Below are 21,270 nucleotides of genomic sequence, written 5' to 3'. Positions count from 1 at the left end.
CGTCCATATCGAATCTGACACCCTGTATATGTATATGTGTATACGTATAATACATATAATGTTATAATTGTTCATCTTGTAACTGTTAATTTTAAATTTTAAATTAGGCGAGATGTACCTGACGCAGCAAAACTGTATAACTCTAGCTGGCGGTATGCCAAATGTAGCAACGTATCCCATCAATAACATTTCTATAACATATAAGCATGATATCCCAATAAATCTGAGCAAACAAGAACTGTCTACAGCGTTACAGTATGGACCATCGCAGGGGTAAGTACATAATATCAACAATATAATGTATGGACTCTATTTTTCTATATAAAATAAAATATTAATTTTTTATAATTAATATTAAATGTTCCAAACTAATTTTATTTTTATTTAACTTTGTTTTACATTTGTAAAATATTTTTATTATCAGATTACTCTTATATTACTTGTCAATATATCACAAGCATTGCCATCATTTAATAGATAAAAATATAGATATCTATTTGAAATAAATGTATATTTATATTTTTCTTTTTGTCAAAGTTATCCACCATTCTTAGAAAAATGGAGGGAGTTCCAGAAAACGTGGCACACACCAAGACGAGACGATTGGGATGTCGCATTCTCGGCCGGTACCATGGACGCTTGCAATAGAATCTTTGAAATGATGATCGATGAGAATGATCCAATTATGATTCAAGCGCCAACGTACTCGGGCATAATCGGATCGGTTCGTTGTTTTAAAATAATATTAAAATAGAATAAATGATAGAGATAGAGACAGAGATGATATTAAAGTAGAAATTAATTATAGAGATGCCAAAAATACAAGTCTCTAAAAAAACGAACTTAAAACTTTAAAGTTTAGGTCTCATTACGATGTCAAATACACAACTGTACTTAAGAAAACAGTATAATTTTACATTGCTTATAGAATTGATGAATTTAATACAAAAAAATAAAATCTTTAATTTATTCTACTAAAACATATATGTTTCAGTGTAATGAATCAAAGATTTTATTTTTAGCATACACAGGGTGTCTAATAAGTAACTCATCAATTGAAATGTGTAGGTAAATTAGGGCAAACTAAAGAGAAAAGTCAAATAAAATAAAATAAAATAATTTAATTGATATAATAAAATAATTTAAAATAAAATAATTTATAAAAGCTTTCTCTCTCTCTTTATTCTTAGTTAACATTATTGTTACCGGACATTATAGAGATAAATCAAGATAGTGATGGGTTAATTCCCGAAGAAATCACCAAAGCATGTGAACAAAGACTTAAGGATGGTAGGCCGATGCCAAAAGTGAGTTAGAAAATAGCAATATTATGCCAAATGTTCTTTCCGAAATTGTAGAAAATAATAAGGAAGTAATTATTGTTGTCTCTCTACCTTTTTTATTCGTGACAAATTTTTTTACTTTACTTCTAATTCAAAAGCAATTTCAAAAACGTGTCGATACTTTCATTAAAAAGACAAAAATTTCAAGGAACTCGAATATCATAGAAATAATTTAAACATACAAATCTAGATGTTCAATTTTAGAAGACAGGAATCTGATTAAAAGGTATTAATAATTAATCACCTACCTATTTTAAATTAGTAGGTAATCTCAAGATTAATTCACTCGTATACTTGACACGTTTATTTTAAATTTATTTTTATTTATATTTGATTTTTATTTCGTTAATTTTTTATGCAATTGTTACCTTTCGTTAAAAAGTTATTCTCAGCTTGTTGTAATTTTCAGTTACTTTACGTCAATCCAACGGGAGCAAATCCTACGGGCACCGTTTTGTCAGAGACTCGTCGAAGAAAAGTATACGAGTTGGCACAGAAATACAACTTCCTAATCGTCGAGGATGATGCTTACTACTTTGTTCATTATCTGGATAAACAACCCACGTCGTTTTTTTCCCTCGATACTGATGGTCGCGTAATCAGGTTGGACTCATTTAGCAAGATTATGAGTGCTGGGCTTCGCGTCGGCATTATCACAGCACACAAAGATATTGTAGAGAATTTTGTCATTCAAATGGGAAACTCTGTTCTTCATGCGTCATCTTTATCTCAGGTAAAGCTCGACTTTCTTTTAACATTTTTTATAATATCTCTGAGTATTCTTTTAATGTATATTATAATGATTAGTATCATCATGAGCATTTTGTACACATATGCATGATACGATAAAGACTGTAGAGTAAATATAATTACGTCATAACGTTATCAGATTCTTATCTTATTTATTACAGAAATTTTGATAATCACGATTACATTCCATTGCGTATCTACAATTTCATCTTTTAACAAATTTTTAATGATGCTAATAATTACTTATCGTATATATGTGTGTATAACAAAATAATTTTATAACTCTCCTCTAGATGCTTCTTTACAAACTTTTTGATAATTGGGGACAGGAAAAATTTGAGCAACATTTTAAAGATGTTCAAAAGTTTTATCGGGAACGACGTGATACAATGCTAACCCTGGTGGAAAAACATTTAAAAGGTATGTTAAGTTTTTTACTGTTTTTCTGTATATTTTGAAAAATTTTGTCATTGTTATAGATCTAAAAAAATTTATTTAAAATATTCATAGGAAAAATTAATTAAAACTTTAAACCTTATTATTATATTTACTTCTAGCTTTCTCAACTATCTTAGATACTTTCTTTCCAAATTACTATTTATTGTTAAATTATATCCTTTTATGATGATTCTTTATACAAAAATTTTAATCAAAAGAAAGTTGAGTTAAAACTAAAAAATCTAATTTTATAATTTCCTCTCTTTTACAATTTATTGTTAGTTTAACGACAGTATCAAAAGTTTTGATTTATTCAAAGTGTCCCAATATATTTTGCAAGAAAAGTAATTTTTAATTTTCGATCAAGTAATTCATAGGTAATAAATAATTTTTTATCTATGAATCCTCCTATTTTAATCTTTGTTAACCTAAATTTTAACGGTAGCTTTGAAATCCTTATATAAAATCAATAAAATATTTGGTTAGATGTGGCAGAATGGTACGTACCCCAAGGTGGACTGTTTCTTTGGATTAAAGTAACAGTTGCAGATGACATACGGGATTTAGTGATGAACAAATGCGTGCCGCAGGGTATTTTTGTTCTTCCCGGAAGTGCCTTCAATTATGATGCTTCAAGACGCGATTGTCATTTGAGATTGAGTTACAGTTATGCTTCAATAGAAGAAATAGATAAAGTAAATTTGAAACTTAATTTTTTTTACCTATCAAATTTTTAATAAATTTAACAATAAAAAATTTTTTAAATTTAACAATTTTACTAAAACAATTCGTATGAAACAAGAATATCTTAATCTAATTCTTACAAATTGCAAAAAAGAAAATATCAATAAGTAAAAGTAAAAATTTAAATATTTTTCCTAAAATGTTTACTTTCTTCTTATTTTGATAACGTAAAAAAATATCAGTTATGCGTACGTTTTCAATTTAAAGTGTTCATTTTTTTCAGGCATTATTTGTAGTAGCTAAAGCAATACGTGAAGAAGCAGCGAAAAAAGGTATTAAATGAAAAATTATTTTAAATATTACTTGAAATTATTATTATTAACTTTGTGTTGAAAGAAAATATTAAGTAATTTTTAAATATCTACTTTCAACATTTTAGAAAAATAAAAAAATAATAAAAATAATCACATTAAATTTTGTTAATATATATTTCTTTACATTTTGTATACTATTATTGTATATTCATCTTGCTGAAAATCGGTAAGTAGAAAACTTATTAATAGAGGAAAGTCCCCTATTATGAGATGAAATCCTAATACGGGATAGCGGGGTTCCACCCACTTCTAAAAAAGGCATGTAAGTCGATTAGTCGCATATCTCGAAGTATTGTTGCCGCTTTTCCGCGATGCTGATTGGCTATCTCGCTTATGCGATACGACATGCTTCAGTCGTGTTATTTGCAGCTGTCAAACCATGCGAATTTTTAGAGAGAGCAAATGGCGCGCGCTTGTCCCTTACTAAAAAAGAGATGTTACCAGCGCGAATGTCGTTAATATCGAACAATTAAGGCCCTTCTTCGCGATACCGATTTATTTTCTCGAAGCGCGATGTACTTCACTTCTCTTTTAGGTTCAGAGTAAATGAAGGTTTACAATTTAGATATACTAGACATGACAGAACGCGCGCTTCGCGCGCGCTGTTTATGGTCAAGCATTGTGTATTTTTAAGAATTTGTACACACGCGAAGAGAGAGAGAGAGAGAGAGGTAATTATATGCGCAACGTCACTTTAAAATAAAAAGTAATATGTCACTCACTGATACGAGTCGCAACAACAAAGTTGTACATCGCTAACTATATATGTTAAACTCTAACAATACAAAAATGTATACGATTATTATAGACTAATTATGTAAAATCCAGACTATTGTATTAAATATACTTTATATTTAATATTTTTGAAAATGGGTATTTATTAGAATAATTATATAGAATACTGAAAGTCTTCCTTTTAAATATGAACTCACAAAATTTTATACGTATGGTTTTGTCTCTTATGCGTGGTCTACAATACGTGGAGTAAGCGTGGAGTAAGGAGTAAGGGAGAGCCGTAACTTCTAGCTTTTGGTGTAAGGAAGCTGAAATACGGGCATGATTTTTAAAATAATTGTAACACTGATTGATGGCATTTTGATTCACCGAGAGTAAGCTTAAGAGCTGAAGTAGGAGTAAGAAATAAAATGGATTTATTTCCTTACTCCTACTCCTTACTCCAGCTTACTCCATGTATTGTAGACCAGCCTTAACACTTATTCGAATCCACGTTCGAATCATTTGAATAAATAAAATAAAAGCACAGAACAGATGCTTTATTTTGCATAATTAGCAAATAACAAAACTGTAAGACACTTACCTTACGATTTCTCTGCCGTTGCCCGATGTCGCCTAGGCCCTGCTCCTCTTCTCAGATTTTCTTGTTGCACTTACACTCACAACACTCACTCGCGAAATTTCGGACACTCCCATACGCGATGTAAAATACCGTGAAATGCAGTAAGCGACGTTCTTTACTTTCTGCCCGTTCGAATTGCGAAGAACGACAGAGCGAATTACGCCGTGAACGCCGAAGTCGCACAAATTTCTCTCCCCGAAAATGGAACAGATTGCACGAAATCGATAGATAATTAAAAGCGCGGTGCGTAAACGAGATGTAACCGCGACAAAGTACCACGGTTTACATTCATGTTTTAGATGAGTTGGTCTCGTGAAATATCTATATACACGTCGCTTCAACATGCAATTCGTTTCTCATTACAAGTTTTAGAATCTTAATAATTAATCGAGTAACGTTACTTGTCACTGATAAAGGTGTACAAATCAATAGCGTTTTATCCCTACATTCTTCGCGATCGAGTCTTGGAAACCGGTAACGTCAAAATAATATCACGCACGGAACAACTCTCGCTGCTGCCTGCCGGCTCGACGTTCGGCGAGCGAGTGATAAGTACGGAATTTTCCATTACGTAGATGGGCCAACGAATTCTCAACGTTTTTTTTGTTGTTTTTCACTCGGCGCGGTGACGTACGATGTTTTTGCGTACCATTATTGTACTTGAAGGTCGCCGCGTTCTCAGTCGCTCGCCGAACGTCGAGCCGGCAAGCAGTGGCGCGAGTCGCTCCGTGCGTGGTATTGTTTTTGCGTTGTCGGTTTCCAAGACTCGATCGTGAAGAATGTAAGGATAAAACGCTATTGATTTGATTGATTGGACTCCTTTATCAGTGACGAGTAACGCTACTAGATTAATTATTAAGTTTCCATAACTCATAATGAGAAACGAATTGCGCGTTGAGACGACGGCTCTTTATCAACGTGTACATGGATATTTTACGAGACTAACTCATCTAAAATAAGAAAGTAAACCGTGGTACTTTGTCACGGTTACATCTCGTTTACGCACCGTGCTTTTAACTATCTATCGATTTCGTGTAATCTGTTCCATTTTCGGGAAGAGAGAGATATTGTGACTTCGGCGTTCGCGCTGTAATTCGCTCTGTCGTTCTTCCCAACTCGAACGGGCAGGAAGTAAAGAACGTCGCTTACTGCATTTCACGGTATTTTACATCGCGTACGGGAGTGTCCGAAATTTCGCGAGTGAGTGTTGTGAGTGTAAGTGCAACAAGAAAATCTGAGAGGAGGAGCAGGGCCTAGGTGGCATCGGGCAATGGCAGAGAAATCGTAAGGTAAGTGTCTTACATGTTTTTTATTTGCTAATTGTGCAAAATAAAGCATCTGTTCTGTGCTTTTATTTTATTTATTCAAATGATTCGAACGTGGATTCGAATAAGTGTTAGAGACAAAACCATACGTATAAAATTTTGTGAGTTCATATTTAAAAGGAAGACTTTCAGTATTCTATATAATTATTCTATAATAATAAATACCCATTTTCAAAAATATTAAATATAAAGTACATTTAATACAATAGTCTGGATTTTACATAATTAGTCTATAATAATCGTATACATTTTTGTATTGTTACAGTTTAACATGTATAGTTAGCGATGTACAACTTTGCTGTTGCGAACCGTATCAGTGAGTGACAAATTCCTTTTTATTTTAAATTGACATTGCGCATACAATTACTTCTTCGCGTGTATACAAATTCTTAAAAATATACAATGCTTGACCACAAACTGCGCGCGCGAAGCGCACGTTTTATCGTTTCTAGTACTGTTAAATTAAAAAACATCATCGGTTGAATCCACCATGAATTTATTGCCCTTGGAGCGAAATCTGTTCAGTGGAAAATTCATTATTGGATTGTGTAATTGTTGCGAAAAAGGATTTGTGATTAAATTTGGGTGTTGTAACAGCTGCTATCTTACAATATTGGACTTTCCTCTGCATTTATTTACGTATAGTACTTTGTATGCCATCTACGTTGGAAACAATAAAATGAAGCTCATCGGTAAATTACTAACAAACGTTTCCGAACATGTAATTTTTTAAAATACTTTTTCATTTAATTATCATGTTCTTTGTTTCTCTATCGATCAGATACCATTAAAAATCAACAATAATCTGCATAGTTCAAAAAATTTGTTTTGTTGTAAAAGAACGGTAAGTTAAACCGACGTGGATAACTACAGAAATTTTTATATAGAAATGCACCATGCCAGAAATGCTTCATAAAAGCATATGTTCGTAAAAAACAACAAAATTGTAATTTATAAAAATATAAGTTATGAATTTAGTAGTGAAATATATATTAATTTATAACGAATACGACAATATAGTCGGTAATGTCAGTGTTCTCTTCGTACCTTTACTCCTGGCTGAAGGTCTTTAACCCCTAGAACGTACTATTGATCCGTACAACTGCTGTTCAAATAACGTCCAAAAATACATTCCTTTTTTATATCCTTTACTTTAAAATGATTAACTCTTTGATAAAAGAATATTTTCTTATTTCGCAATCTCATTGTCTTTATTTAATTACTGTAGAATTAGATCTTTTTAAATCACAATTAAAATTATTACTCCTGTAAATAGTAATTGGAAAATTTAACGTGCCGATCCATATATTATACTAAATAATAGAGAAAGTCGTGTTAAATCTCGAAAATCAATACTGTCTCGTCGGTGGCTCGTAATACAGACTGGCTCAAAGGATAAAATAGCAGCAACGCGTTGTTAGTTTATCAGCAATCCATAATTTAAACATTGCAATTACAATTGCAACGTTTATACATATGATATATGTAATGTAATGATATATGTAACATTAGTAATACAGTTATGTTGAAACATGATCTCGCATCCGTTGCTCTCTACTTTTATTTATACATTTTCATTCAAAGTTTATGAATTACCGATGGACGAGATATATCCAAATGTCAAGCTGTTTTGTATCAAATATTATAAACGAACGTTATAACATTCAATCCACAATCCTGAAATAAACTACTGTAATATGTTCTTATCAATTTTTATAAGGCGAGAAATGTCACTCGAGAATATCGATAAGAGATGTCGCCTAAGTCGAGATTAGTGTCAAAAATTTGATGTTTAGCAGACATTTGAGCCTTCCTACGACAATGATAGGCGAATAGCGAATTATCGGTGACAGGACAAAGAAACACTACGATCTCGAATCCTCTCGTTTCGAATCCGCGCCTCCCTCGTGCGTCGGAGAAGAGACTGCGGTCCGCCACGACAATAAAAGATCTATTATGTTTAATTGAACAGATAAGGAGAGAATTAATTGAAGATCTTAGAGCGGCGACATTACAGCTGCCTCGATACTCGTTCCACCCCCGCGCGCGATTCCTCTCGGGTCAACGCGCACCGACCACCACTACCACGCTCCCCCGAGAGCGACAAATTGCGAAGTTACCCCCTCCCTCCCTCCCTCGGACGCGACACTTATAGAGAATTAATAGCGGCTTTTATTGCGAGTTCTCCAAGTAACTGGCGGAATTGCCAAAAAAGTTTAAGTCGATCTATGTCGACGGCGACGCAGGCGCAAACGTGCCGTTTCCATGGCGCCGTTGCTATACAGTTAGGTAATGTTGGATTAGACACTACGCCGTTTTCCAACCCTCTCCGGGTAACGCTCAGTACACCCTAAACCATCGTCGCGGTTAGAGGATCTCTCGCACCTTCGTATTCGCACACGTGCATATAGACACACGCAGGCACGCAGGCCGCACGCATATTGTACCCATACGCATACACGCGCATAATACATAAGCGCGTACGCGCGTACACGGTGTACCATACGCATGCACCAGCGTAGCGTCCACCCACGCACCCGAGGGAGAACGCGTGGCTGTTTAACCCCCCTGTTTACGACCCGGCCCGTCCGCGGCCTGTGTACTCGCTAGCTCGTTTGTTTATTCAATCGTCCGCACACCCTGCACCCCGGTGCTCCTCCGATCACCGCCAGTGATTTCCATTCATTTCGCACACATACGCGCGCGCTCTCACCCCCCGGTCCCTCCTGCTCCCAGACTGGTGTTCATTTATCGTCGCGCCCGCTCCGTCCCTCGTATGCTACAGTGAAGTTACGAAACATACCCCCGATAATCTCACGTTGATTTATGTATGTGCCGCAGCTTTTTTAATCGCATTCCCGCCGCGTCACGTACCAAGTCACGGTCTCGCTCGGCTCCAGCCGGACCGAGTACTTTTGCACCCCCTCGGGGTGCGCTTCAACGTCACCGCCACCGGCGTGGACCCTAAAATCCAGGCTGCGTGCACGTAACCCAGCACAGTGTCGTGGGACGAAAGTGGCGGGTGGTGTGTTTACTGTGGTGGCGGCGAGGGTATTATCCTGACGAAACTAAAACTGGTCAGGTCAGTAACACGGGGTGAGTCGAGTCGCTTGGTATCTCCGCATCGCGCGAGCATGTCCCAGTGTTTTTCATTTTCTTCCTTTCGTCCCGGCCTTCGTGAAAATTCAGTACGCCTTTAGCGTACCTAAACGATTTCAACAATCTTACGTATATTTCAAGTAATCCTCTCGAACTATTTCTTTTTTCTTTTCCTTTAAGAAAATGCTTATAAATTCCCTCTGTACGCAGAGTACGGAACGTTCCCTGGTAGCTAAAATATCGAGGGAATTTTAGTCTGGCACATAGCTCGGCATGAAAATACCAGTATAAATAAATTTAAGCGGTTCGTTGTTTTTGCACTCTTTTCGAATTTTTCCAGCAATAATACAAAAATGTCTCTCTCTCTCTCTCTCTCTCTTTTATTTCTCAGAAAAAATTGTTATAAGAATCTATGCAAAATTAAAAATACTCCCGGCAATCGTGTAAAGTTTACCGTTATTTTACCTCGTAATTTATAAAATTGCTTTTAAGCGTGAAAAGGAAACAAAGAATGGAAAAACGAGGCGGAGAGAGAAATATAATCTTTTTAATATACGCGACATTACAATGTATAATAATATATATTTGCGCGCTGTATGTATTTCATTATTATTGCGTGACAGAGATGCACATAAAATTAATTAAATCTCACGAATGGTATAATTTCCAGCAATTAAAAGAAAAACAAGCGGCATACGCTGGCGTCATCTCTAACGTGCGTTTCATAATAAAAGTGCCATATTACTTGGCAATTTCTCTGAAAGCGTGTATAAAAAGGCCCGTATGATTAGCGAATCGAACATAATTACGCGCGCGTTCCGCCTAACGGTTTAATTACCGATAAATCGCGCGGTCCCGCTCGTATCCCACATGTGCAGCCGTCGTCGCGTGAAAACACGCGACGCGACGGCAGAGCGGCTTTTTTCTCGCCCTAGATTTTCGACGCTGACGCGCGCCGGGGGAGCGCGGGAACGAGCGTCCCCGGCCACATTTACAGAAACATTAGAGAAATGATCGATACACGACAGGTCGCTATGACAAAAATAGACGAATGTTCGTAATGCGTCCGCATAGAGGTAAATATGTTCCGCCACCGCCGCCGCCGCCGCCGCCGCCGTGTGCACCGGCTATGTATAGAATGGTAGATAGGCATATGCGCGTATAAGGGTGCGTGACGCGCGACACGGCGGGGTCGCGCAGGCGCTACCTGTAGACTCCGCGGAATACGTGATGATAAATACTAAATTTAACCTCCGGGTGAAACGGCGCGACGTCAGGCTATCCGGATCGATAACACTTTTCTGGCGTCTCCCTTTCTTTTTTTATCGGCGAAACGTGACTTCGCGTATGTAGGACGTTTATGTATATAAATCGTTGACCGCAGAGGTCGGCGGAGGCGCGTACCCCGTCCGTGTGATACACCCGATACCTATCGTGTGACAAAGCCTTTATTAAAATTCCGCAACGCTTAAAATTCCGCTATCGGACCGGGACAAAAATTTGCGCGAGGATACATCGGGGACACGGCGGAGAATGTTAACTATCCGGGCACTTGTTAGAAAAATAGGGCCTTAAAATTTTGATTGGATTTTTAGTATAGCCGAAATGATCCCTCCCTTTTTTAATCAGCAGCGTCAAAAAATGTTATGCATTCCACTAATTAAAGCCCCCGGCTTGCATTTCATAATTACAATACATGGCCAATATACATATTAAAATTAAGCGCAAAATATTTCCAGGGTCGACGAATTACGTAAAGTTGTAATTTATGCTGCACGCGTTAATTAACTAATTTTTAATGAGTTATGTTTTATTAATACTTTGTTACAAGTTCCATACTGTAATAAACTGTTATAATTTAAACATGGAATATTAATTTTCGTTCCAATTTTCTAACAAAATTTATAAGCCCTGCAACATCTATTTAAAAATATTCCAAAATTATATCTATTTAAAAAATTTAGCTTAATTTTATTTGTTGAACAATGATTGCACTTCAATTAGCCACGTTTTTAAATATTTTCAAATTCGCTATGAACGAATATTAATATAATATAATAGATATTGTTAAGTAATTTATTATATTAATATCTATTACATTAATGTTGTAACAGATATTAATAAACATTATTTATCTCACATTAGTCGTAACATATATTCATACGTTAATAATTGGAATCCTATAACATCATTAAAAGCTATTACATACCATTTAATGATAAATTTATTTAATTGTGTAATAGAATATATAATCGGTCCTTTATATAGGTATCTACATTGCTCTTCATTCCATGAAAATGTTCTCTGAAATATCAATATATTTCCGCCTATGTCACATACTTTCACATATATGTGTCATGCATTTCACGTATGAGAAATTATTAATATAATTTCAACGAACGTAATTAAGCAATGTACATTATTCAGGGAAATTTGAGGATAATCTATCTATCAAAGGCAATACTATTCAATCGAAGATAACGTACATGTGTAATCCATGCCGTAATATTCCATAATATTCCCTTAACTCGAAGACGCGATGATCGTGCGTAAGATATGACTGCAAATATTGTTCTATTTATTCTAGCTCGAAAAAAAAAGAAACGCCGGAATGGCCGGGGAAAAAGATTATAATTATTTGTATTCGAGTCAAAAGAAAGTAGAAAGCTGCCTAATTTATAAAAGACATCATCTCACTTTTTCCATTGTGTACCTCAATCAACAGTCGCAAGGATGAAGGCAAGGGTAATTTAAATTACCATTTAAAAGCTCAAATATATTTAAAAAGTCAGCAAACTTACATTTATTGTACAAGTTTATAAAACACAGATTACACACATTATTGTTATAATAAATTGGAATACTACTATTCGTTCTATGAAGAAACAATACGAACAATACAATGATATTGTACGAATTGAGTGCATGCACTACCTCATTCCCCCTATCTTGTTCTCCTATTATTTTTTTATTCAGCAACATCTGATATCTCGGGAATATCTTTCTTGAGTCTCGAGCGAATTGTACCGTCACCTTTATTCGCACACAGTCTGTCGACAAGCTTAGGGTTTGCTGTCTTCAAATCATACGCCAATCCTAACCAAGCCATGAAATCTATAAAGGCGGTAGTTACATTGAGACGGTAGAAGCCAAGCTCCGCAGCCTTATAGTCCCACGGGAAGCAATGATGGTAATTGTGCCAGCCCTCGCCGACAGCAAAGAAGGACACCCAGCGATTCTCCGTTGACTTAAGGGTACTAGAACAAGAAAAGGAGAAAGGGAAGTTTCGTCGCTTGATCTGGGTCGACTACGAACGAACTTTTGCCGGAATATCGTGCAACAGATTATTTAAGCGGAACAACATCTTATTAAGTTCTATCTGCTACGGGATACAGATGTAAAATACATTTTGATAAACTTCAATCGCTATTTACAATACACTTACAATACGTTAATACGGAGAGAATTTTCTCTTAAAATTTATCCCAAAATCCCAAAAATCATGTAATCGTGGGACAACATAGTATTTCGAAGGATTTTATGAGAGTTTTTGAAATTTTAACATACTTTTTACTAGTAATTATGCTTAGTATATATTGTGGTACTAGTAAAATGTATAGAAAATTTTCAAGAAACTCTCATAAAGTTTTTCAAAATGCCATGTTGTCCCACAATTACATGATTTTCAGAGTAAAGTTTGAAAAAAAATTTCTCCCTGTACACGTGCTTCATTTCAAGAAGCAGAAATTTAAGAAAATATTGAGATTTCCGTAAAATTTTCTATTTCTTATAATAGATATTGATTTGTTTTATGACTAGAAATGGATATGGTATTCTCTAAAATAAAATGGAAATCTTGGAACCTACTTAGTAAATATTAATTTTCAACAATGTTAAGTAATGTATTATGGGAATAATGGATAGTACAATAATTACTGAAACTTGAAACTTCTTTAAAATAATAGATGTATTTAAGGAGTATCAATTAAAAATTATATAACAATATCAATTATCGATGTTACCATTAAAATACCATTTAACCTAAGGATATGTTCCGCTAGTTCCGTTTAAATCCTTATTAAACTGTATCGAAATCTCTAATCTTTTATATTAAATTAAAATTGTTCTCTATATTTAAGCACGACTCGAACATTATATTCGCCGGCTTGAATGATAATCGTGTAAACGTGAACCCATAAGGCTGACGCGTACCTGTTGTATGGTTTATTGCCCCACAAGTGAGCGAAACTATTGACGGAGAAAGTAAAATTTAACGAGAATACGTAGCGGATGATCACGCTGCTTATGCTTAACCTCCAGGTTTCATTCCATAGGTAAATTGGTATCAGCGTCGGTAGGATAAAGCACATTGGCACCATAAGTAGCGGGTAAAACCTGCAGTAAAGAGGCGTCAGTGAAAGTTACACACATACAAAGTTCAGTAACGGCGTAACGGCATCTCCTTCCTTTACGACCGTATGTTTCAACTGCATGAATCAAAATAAATTGCAATACTGGCGTTCAATTCCGCTCTCTGATGAGACATTTTACAGATTTAACGAAATGAGGGAGATTGATTATTACTCAGCCTCCCTCATCTCGGGGAACAACGAGTCACGCAATTTCAAACACTTCAGATAATTGAGAAACGATCTCGCGAACGAAACCAATTCAATAATTGTGGTCTCTTTTTATAAATGTCAAACCCCCGTTTCCCGTTTGCTTTTATACAATTTTGAATGCAAATCGTATAATATTATCCACTCCTTGTTCTTCACAAGCGTCACTACAATTTCTCTTTCCTTTTATTTCAACTAACTGAATATAATGAGGAATTCGTGGTACTTTATTATTATTATATTTATCACACACATGCACACAGTATATTTTCTCATTTCGCGCTTTCTTATATTACATAGGAAATTTATAAGTACACGGAAAAAATTAATTTTGCTGTGATAGCAAAATCGCCGTTGCTACTGCATATTCGTAGTAATAGCAATAAAATTTAGTTGATAGAACTAATTATTCGTCATTATAGCAAATTTTGTTGCGAGAATAGAACAAAATTCGCTGAGTGTATTTGTAATTAAAATCACATTAATTTGCTACTGAAGCAAAATAATATATTCTTAGCAAATACATTTGCTGCCACAACGAAATAATTTGTTAATCCAGCAAATTATTCCAGCAAATTGCGATTAGTATTCGTAACAAATCTTCTTGCTATCCATATAGTAACGAACAGAATTTGCTACAACAGCATAAAATCTGCTGTGTCAGCAAATTATCTTTCTCCGTGTAATAAAAATTATATTCTTTATAGTTTGAATGAATTTAAAAAATATTTATACGATAAGAATAATCTTTATTTCTTGTAAAACAAAGCAATCGATAGAATTCCATTAGAGATAGGACATTTAAAAGATTATACTATGTACGACGATTGATGGTGATAGAGACTGACATGTGCCAGTAAATTCACTCAACCGTAGTCAATCGTTGCAAGTCACTCACGCAACTGCAATTAATTATACAGAGTGTCTCATTTTAAATGATCCACGCAAATATTTCCAAAAATATAAAAGATACGGGAAAACGTTTCAAACAAAAGTTATTTGGTTCAAAGGGGGACATAAGATTTTTGTGTATGTAAATTTTATGTACAATACACAAAAATTTTCAATAATTGAAACACTACTGCAACAGTATAGTCTTGAGACTAAATCAAGTAAAAAAAGTCCTGCACTACTTTTCCCTGCAACAAACAGTTATCGAGATATCATAAACCAAACATTGAAACAGTTATAAATTTTCTCTTGAATATCTCAAAAAGTATTAAGCAAATCAAAAACTGTTTCAGACAAAAGTTGTTCATATTAATTAGTAGAATAAGATAGTACAATAAACACTAGGGGGTTCCATTAAAAAAATTGGAGGTGACTTTTACGTGACCTTCAAATGACTGTCCAAGATCAAGTCAATGGCACCATCTTATATCCCCCTTCGAACCAAACAACTTTTGTTTGCAACGTTTTTCCGTATCTTTCATATTTTTGGAGATATTTACGTGGATTATTTAAAATGAGACACCCTGTATATCTCGAACGTTTCATCGCAAATAAGTAAAGTATAAGTCGATAGCTTTGAATGCGCTGAAATTACTCACTTGTCGACAAACCGTATAACAGGATCGGCAGAGATATCGCTCATATCCACATTTTTACCATATTCCTTGACCGCCGGATGATGCTTCATCATTAACCAGCCGACGTGTGAGAAGAAAAAGCCGCGATGAGAATTATGCGGGTCCGCGCACGTATCCGTGTATCTGTGATGTATACGGTGGACACGAAGCCACTTAGACGGATGAGTCTGCAAAAATTCGAAGCTTGATAATTAGATCTTAATAACTAGTTCTGCAACGAGCAGAACTAATTGTAAAATTGCATAATTGCAAAATTCCAAATCAAGACGTTTGAAGTTTTTAATAATAAAATATACTTTAACAACGATTGCCATATTAGACCAAAAGGTATTAACATCGCAATGGAAATACTTTCGAATTGGTGAATGTAGCAAATAAACACATTACAATCACAGAACTAAATTACAGCTTTCTATTAACGAAAGTACAGGCAATAAGAGTAAATGTTTCAAAGTTATCTTTGGGTTACTGTGTGTGTCTCAATTATCTGATAATTGCACCCATATTATGAAAAAGTGAACCTGCTTGAAAGTAACAACTTGTGGTAAATTATGGTAACTTTTACCGAGGCTGTCACTGTAAACAAATTTTTCGCTATCGTAGCTAATCACGGTTTTCTGAAAATATTTTAATGCCACAACTATAAATTTCTAGAGCACAGCAAATGATTTGCTGTCGCGCCTAATACAATAGGCACCGTAGCAAAATATTTAGTCATCACAACTAAATATTAGTCGTCCACATTTTACAACTGAAATTTAGTTGCCACATGCAGTTTTTAGGTATAAGCAGCTACATTTTCTTGTCCGTGATATAACTGAACGGATTACAATTGTAAATTTAAGGATCTTACCTGGCCGGCCGAACAGAATAAAGAAATAAGCAGTATTCTGAGTGGTAATTTAGCACTATAGCTCCTGTGTGCCCAAAGACGATGAGCTCCAGCTGTTATGCCGACACCACACGTGAATAAATGTGAGATTGCTGAAAATAAGCAGAAAATAAAACAACAGCGATATATCAAATTTATTATTTTATTGTGTAACATGTAATGACTACTAATGACAATAGTGACAGTGATGCGAGAACATTAATGTTATAAGTAAATGTCATAATATCAAAATAATCTTTTACTTACAAACGTTAAAAAATAAACAATTCTGTATGGATTAAATGTAAAATGTGCAAAGAAGTAATGTAACTTTATTTTTCAATTAATTTCAGTTTAACATAATTTTAATTGAAAATTTGTCCACCAAAATCTCTAATTAAAATTTGAAAATATTTTTGAAAATAAAGAAAAACTGAAAATTAAAGATACGGCGAGCAATAAATTTGATATCTCGGCTGAAAACAATTTTTAATTACAATTTTACAAAAAAAACACGCATTTATCTTTTCACTTCGATATATTCGACATGTTATAAATAGCATCGAAAATATACATACATACGTATGTATGTATACCTGTTCATGTATTATAAACAAAATTGTGATAGAAAATTAGTTGTTTTAATACATACACCATACCCAGGTCCAAAATTTAAATAAGTGTATTTGTGTCACGAACAAATAAAGTGCAACGGCATGAAGAAGAGCGATGCCAATGATATTAAACCAAATTAATGGCTGCTCCCCTTCCATGTGTTTCGGTGGTTGATTGAGAACTGAATCCTTGTCATTTTCCGTTTCCGGCTGTGTTAACTTTCGATTCTCATCGTCCACGTATTCGGCTAACGTTGAACCCGGCATTGCTGAAAATATTTAGAACAGCATTGGCATATATTTAGGTATTTATTTTATCCGCGTTATTTATCTCTATCTCGCGAGTGTTTATCTAAATATTGTATATCGCGAAAAAAAGACTCAAAAGAAATCGTATTTATTTCAAGAGAAGCGAGTGTAATAAATCGCAGTTGGCTTTTCAGGTTTTAACAAATCTTTATTTTATTCTATTGTCAAATCTTTATATAAGTACCTATTAATTTACAAAGCTATTGGTCGTGCATAATGCTAAAGAATTGTATTTTCACAAATTTACAAACGTAACGTAATAAAATATATTACTTTCAAAATAGATCAGAAGTCTATGAAAATTTTCATGATCAATGTGATCAACGTAAAATTGAATTGAGAATAAGCTGGCGTAGTAAGAAAAATAAATCGTAAATCTACCTCGCCGTGAAATATTAAGAGATCGAATTGTTAAGAAAGTTTTTCTTTTAAAAAGTCAATCGTTATGTAGGTCGGAAAGATAAACGAGTCAATTACGTTGCATAACAGGTCATTTGCAAAATTATCCGGCGAGGACACGATCCGAGTGTGGATTTCGTATCGGTCTCATTATAGAGCGATCTCGTGTTAACAAGCGCCCATTGTTAGCTGCATAACTGCCGCCTCGATGTCCCGGCGCGTAATTATCTGCATTAGACGAGCATCTAAATCGCAGGCATCGACGAATGAGATGTGTTTCTCGATGAGAACTCGAGTGTACGTCAATGTGCGATACGCGTCCCGTATCGCCGCACACCGTTATAACGAGCGGTAATTTCAACATACGCGACTCTCTCGCGGCAAAGCGAATAGCATTCCGGCACTCCCGCACGAAATGCAAGAGAGTGCAAGTTCGTGGTCAAGGTAGTTAACGCGTCACGCATTGCCAGCCGATTCGTTTCGCCGAGACGCGTTTCACCAAGTCTGTCATGAAAATCAACGCGAACGATATGAAATTTAAAACGCTACGATGCCGACGCCACGCTCTTGTGATCCCGACGAGTCAACACATACATATTTATGTGTATGATAAAAAAGTTTTGTAATAAAACCCTTTGCTTTACACGACTCAAATATATCTAACATCTCAGTCTATAACTAGTGAAACCTACTTAATATGCACCTTCTAAATGCGCGTTCGCAAGTCTTACAAATGTATCGTATAACAAGTATGCCGTAGAAAGTACAATTGAAACAAAAAGCTCGCGACGGTAAATCTTAAATGTAACGACGCATGCGAATTAATAATTAATTGTAGGTTTTTATGTGGCAACGCGTTCACTTTTGATTGATATGAGGGCGATTATAAAGTATACATACTAAACGTAAGAGTAAAACCTTTCGATGAAATAGGCGATATCTGCTTCTTGTAATGAACTATCACTTCCTGACATGTAGTCGTGTTTTGATACAATCAATATTTAGTCTCGATGTGATTATAGTGTAGTTCTGACGCGAATATAAAAATTAAATGATAAATTTGCTTTCAAGTTTAATGCGATCACTCAACGAACTTTCTTCACGACAAAACCAGTTCCGCAAATGCAATTAGAAAGCTTCTGGTGCCTCATCAATATCACTAATTGTACTTTTCCGTTATTAATATGCGCTTTTTTGCGTTTGTTAAATGCAACGGGCAAGGTTTTTCTTGCTGCGTACACATATAAAAACATTGATAGAACTTTTAATATGCCGCGACGAAATGTACTCTCAGACGTCATCGATGATTCGTTTCACTAGGTATGAAAACGGAAAATAATTGTAAAAATGGTTGCCTTGAAACTTTCAACCGAAATTAAAATTTACTTAACAGTCGCAGTGTCTAAATTTAATAATGGCAATTGAGAGTCAATGCACCGTTTCGGAGCATTTTTTTTTTTAAGTAAAATGCTAAGTGTCCCGAATTACATTCGAATTAACATGGGAAACTCAATATCTTTGCTCGCGCGATTTATTCAGCTTGCGACAAACCCTTGCCAAAATCCCGCGGTAACGTCATTTTTCGTTCGACGCCGTCGATTTCGTAGAGTCTTTATCGGCTATATTCGCGTCGTTTGGTAGGTAACAGGCAGCGATACCGTAATCTACGATGTAATAGCCGTCGTATCCCGGTCGTAGCCCGCTCATAAAGCGCGGTCGCGATTTCCCGGCTGTTTTGTTTCCCCGCGCACAACTCGTGTAAGGACTCGTACAATGACTTACGTTAATATGTATGAACCAGCCCGGGGATATTTCTGCCGGCGTGTACGTGGATAATGTGCCTCTATCGCTGCCACCTACGCTGCACCGGATCCCGCGGTTTACAACCCCCTCTTTCTTGTAATCCCTCCGTGGGCTTAACGTGGCGAAAATACACGCTAAATCGCGTTCGGTACCGAAACAATGGGCAAGAAAGGCGCGATTGCGCAAAAGCCCGTGAAGTTGAAATAGCGTGGATATTCGCAAATAATATTCTGGGACAAATAAGCCAATCGAACACCGCGATATTTATCAGCGTTGTGCGTAATCTGTTTCTAAACGCAAAATCGATATGTAACCTGCACGCGGTACGTGGCTCGTTAAAGCAAAATAATATATGTATGCAAAACAGTTTTATTTGATTCATTTCTCTTGTATATTTGTTACTCGTATTTATCGGTGGAACATTTTAAATTTATATTAGTAACACAATCGAATATCGCGCCAAAATAATTCAATTACGCGCACTCCCTTGTTGATATGTCTATTAAGTCCCTCGCGTGTTGTCCAAAACAAATTGTTTATACAACACCGTGCATCTATATATTATCGATCATTTAACAACTGATAATACCATTATAAATATGTCTCTCTGTAGTATCAGTGTCCCTCTTTTATACAAGCAGACTATGACCCCGGAAATGCTTGATAAGCAGACTATGACCCCGGAAATGCTTGATGTATCAAATCGATATATCTTGGTAACTTTCACGAGAGCTCCATCAAAGTTACAACCCGGTAAGAGGAAAATCATGCCAGCAACCTATTCAGAAAGTATGTCTATCCACGTGCATTGTTATGCAGCGAGGTCGATGTTGAAATCTATCGATAAGCACGGCTGTCATCTCTACGCCTGGGCGTTCTCATTATACCTTAATCATATACCCCCTCTTCTCGAAACGAGTGAATATATAGCGTATCGATAGGATCTTCGCCAACAATATCATTGACAACAATAGATAAAATTATGCCAATCGTAATTTCTTAGGAAGGAACAAAAAGTATTTAATATTCTGGGTATTCGCATTACCGCAAAGAAGCAAAAATAATATTTTTAAATGTCATTAAAAAACCACACAAAACGGTAAATATATTTGGAAAATATTTAAAATAAAAGATTAATATACACATTTGCATATCAAACGATAAACTTGTTTTTAATAAAATAACTTGTAATTATATTGAATTGTAACAGATATACTTGGAAGTTCAAAGGTCACATATGTGAACTTTAAAAAATTACATGCGAGTTTTAGTATTTTCGTGCTTATCAATATAAAAATTAAGGACTTTTTCATTTCTCTAAATGTTTCGATATTTAAATTGGAAAACGTTTTCAAAAATTAGGCACCGTAAATATTGACAAAATAATCAATATATTTTAAATATTAAGCATGATGTCCATATTGATGGGTACAACGTCCAGTGTGATTATTAGTCGGTACTTCTTTATGAATTTTTTATCACCAGTCAAGTCGGTATGAAAGCTAACATTCACAAATTTTAAATGTGGACTGTAAAGTTATGAAGTCGGCAATATGTAATAAAGATATAAGCCCGTATTCTGAATCCTCTTTCATCGATAAAAGCACCTTTAAAAGTGGCTTGTAGCCAATCACAAGGCCTTATTAGCCACTTGTAGAGGCGATTTTATTCATAAAAGAGGGTTCGGAATACGGGC

At 35.3% G+C, this 21,270-nt stretch overlaps 3 protein-coding genes across 7 annotated transcripts in view; 2 read left to right on the top strand and 1 right to left on the bottom strand.

The window, feature by feature from the left end:
- The first annotated feature begins 87 nt into the window (after nt 1-87).
- Nucleotides 88-3,610, top strand: LOC105563572 (kynurenine/alpha-aminoadipate aminotransferase, mitochondrial-like). The gene is made up of 7 exons (XM_012015264.1): nt 88-273; nt 538-724; nt 1,191-1,307; nt 1,753-2,076; nt 2,387-2,513; nt 3,018-3,226; nt 3,499-3,610. Exons 1-7 carry the CDS (start codon nt 113-115, stop codon nt 3,556-3,558), a joined length of 1,185 nt encoding a protein of 394 aa, XP_011870654.1. The 5' UTR covers nt 88-112; the 3' UTR covers nt 3,559-3,610.
- A 5,002-nt stretch (nt 3,611-8,612) lies between these two features.
- LOC105563570 (follistatin-related protein 5-like) overlaps nt 8,613-21,270 on the top strand; it is a 45,701-nt gene continuing 33,043 nt past the window's right edge. The window contains exons 1-2 of one of the 4 annotated variants that reach the window (XM_012015259.1): nt 8,613-8,692; nt 9,113-9,367. The gene's annotated coding sequence lies outside the window, so the exon portion shown is untranslated. Of the gene's footprint in view, nt 9,368-21,270 lie in introns of all 4 variants that reach the window. The other 3 variants (XM_012015260.1, XM_012015257.1, XM_012015256.1) reach the window with 3 other exon arrangements.
- LOC105563568 (acyl-CoA Delta(11) desaturase-like) lies at nt 11,460-19,575 on the bottom strand. 2 transcript variants are annotated; one of them, XM_012015253.1, is made up of 6 exons: nt 19,554-19,575; nt 17,102-17,332; nt 16,432-16,562; nt 15,540-15,745; nt 13,583-13,765; nt 11,460-12,627 (listed from the first exon to the last, which is right to left on the bottom strand). In XM_012015253.1, exons 2-6 carry the CDS (start codon nt 17,328-17,330, stop codon nt 12,339-12,341), a joined length of 1,038 nt encoding a protein of 345 aa, XP_011870643.1. In that variant the 5' UTR covers nt 17,331-17,332; nt 19,554-19,575; the 3' UTR covers nt 11,460-12,338. The 2 variants fall into 2 exon arrangements, with proteins under 2 accessions (XP_011870643.1, XP_011870642.1); XM_012015252.1 differs by lacking the exon at nt 19,554-19,575 and adding an exon at nt 17,850-17,938.

The sequence above is a fragment of the Vollenhovia emeryi genome, unplaced genomic scaffold, assembly GCF_000949405.1.
Source record: "Vollenhovia emeryi isolate VEMERY1.0 unplaced genomic scaffold, V.emery_V1.0 DF939174.1, whole genome shotgun sequence".
In the NCBI taxonomy this organism is placed as follows: Eukaryota; Metazoa; Arthropoda; class Insecta; order Hymenoptera; family Formicidae; genus Vollenhovia; species Vollenhovia emeryi.
The sequence above is the reverse complement of the archived record's forward strand: the minus strand, read 5'-3'. Positions and strand labels throughout refer to the sequence as shown.

Coding starts and splice junctions, on each gene's coding strand:
- LOC105563572 (XM_012015264.1), top strand. CDS start 113: ATGTACCTGACGCAGCAAAACTGTATAACTCTAGCTGGCGGTATGCCA. Junction 274..537: donor CAGTATGGACCATCGCAGGG/GTAAGTACATAA, acceptor TTTTTGTCAAAG/TTATCCACCATTCTTAGAAA. Junction 2,077..2,386: donor ATGCGTCATCTTTATCTCAG/GTAAAGCTCGAC, acceptor ACTCTCCTCTAG/ATGCTTCTTTACAAACTTTT.
- LOC105563568 (XM_012015252.1), bottom strand. Junction 15,746..16,431: donor TATTCTGTTCGGCCGGCCAG/GTAAGATCCTTA, acceptor GAATTTTTGCAG/ACTCATCCGTCTAAGTGGCT. Junction 13,766..15,539: donor GTTATACGGTTTGTCGACAA/GTGAGTAATTTC, acceptor TCTTTACTGCAG/GTTTTACCCGCTACTTATGG.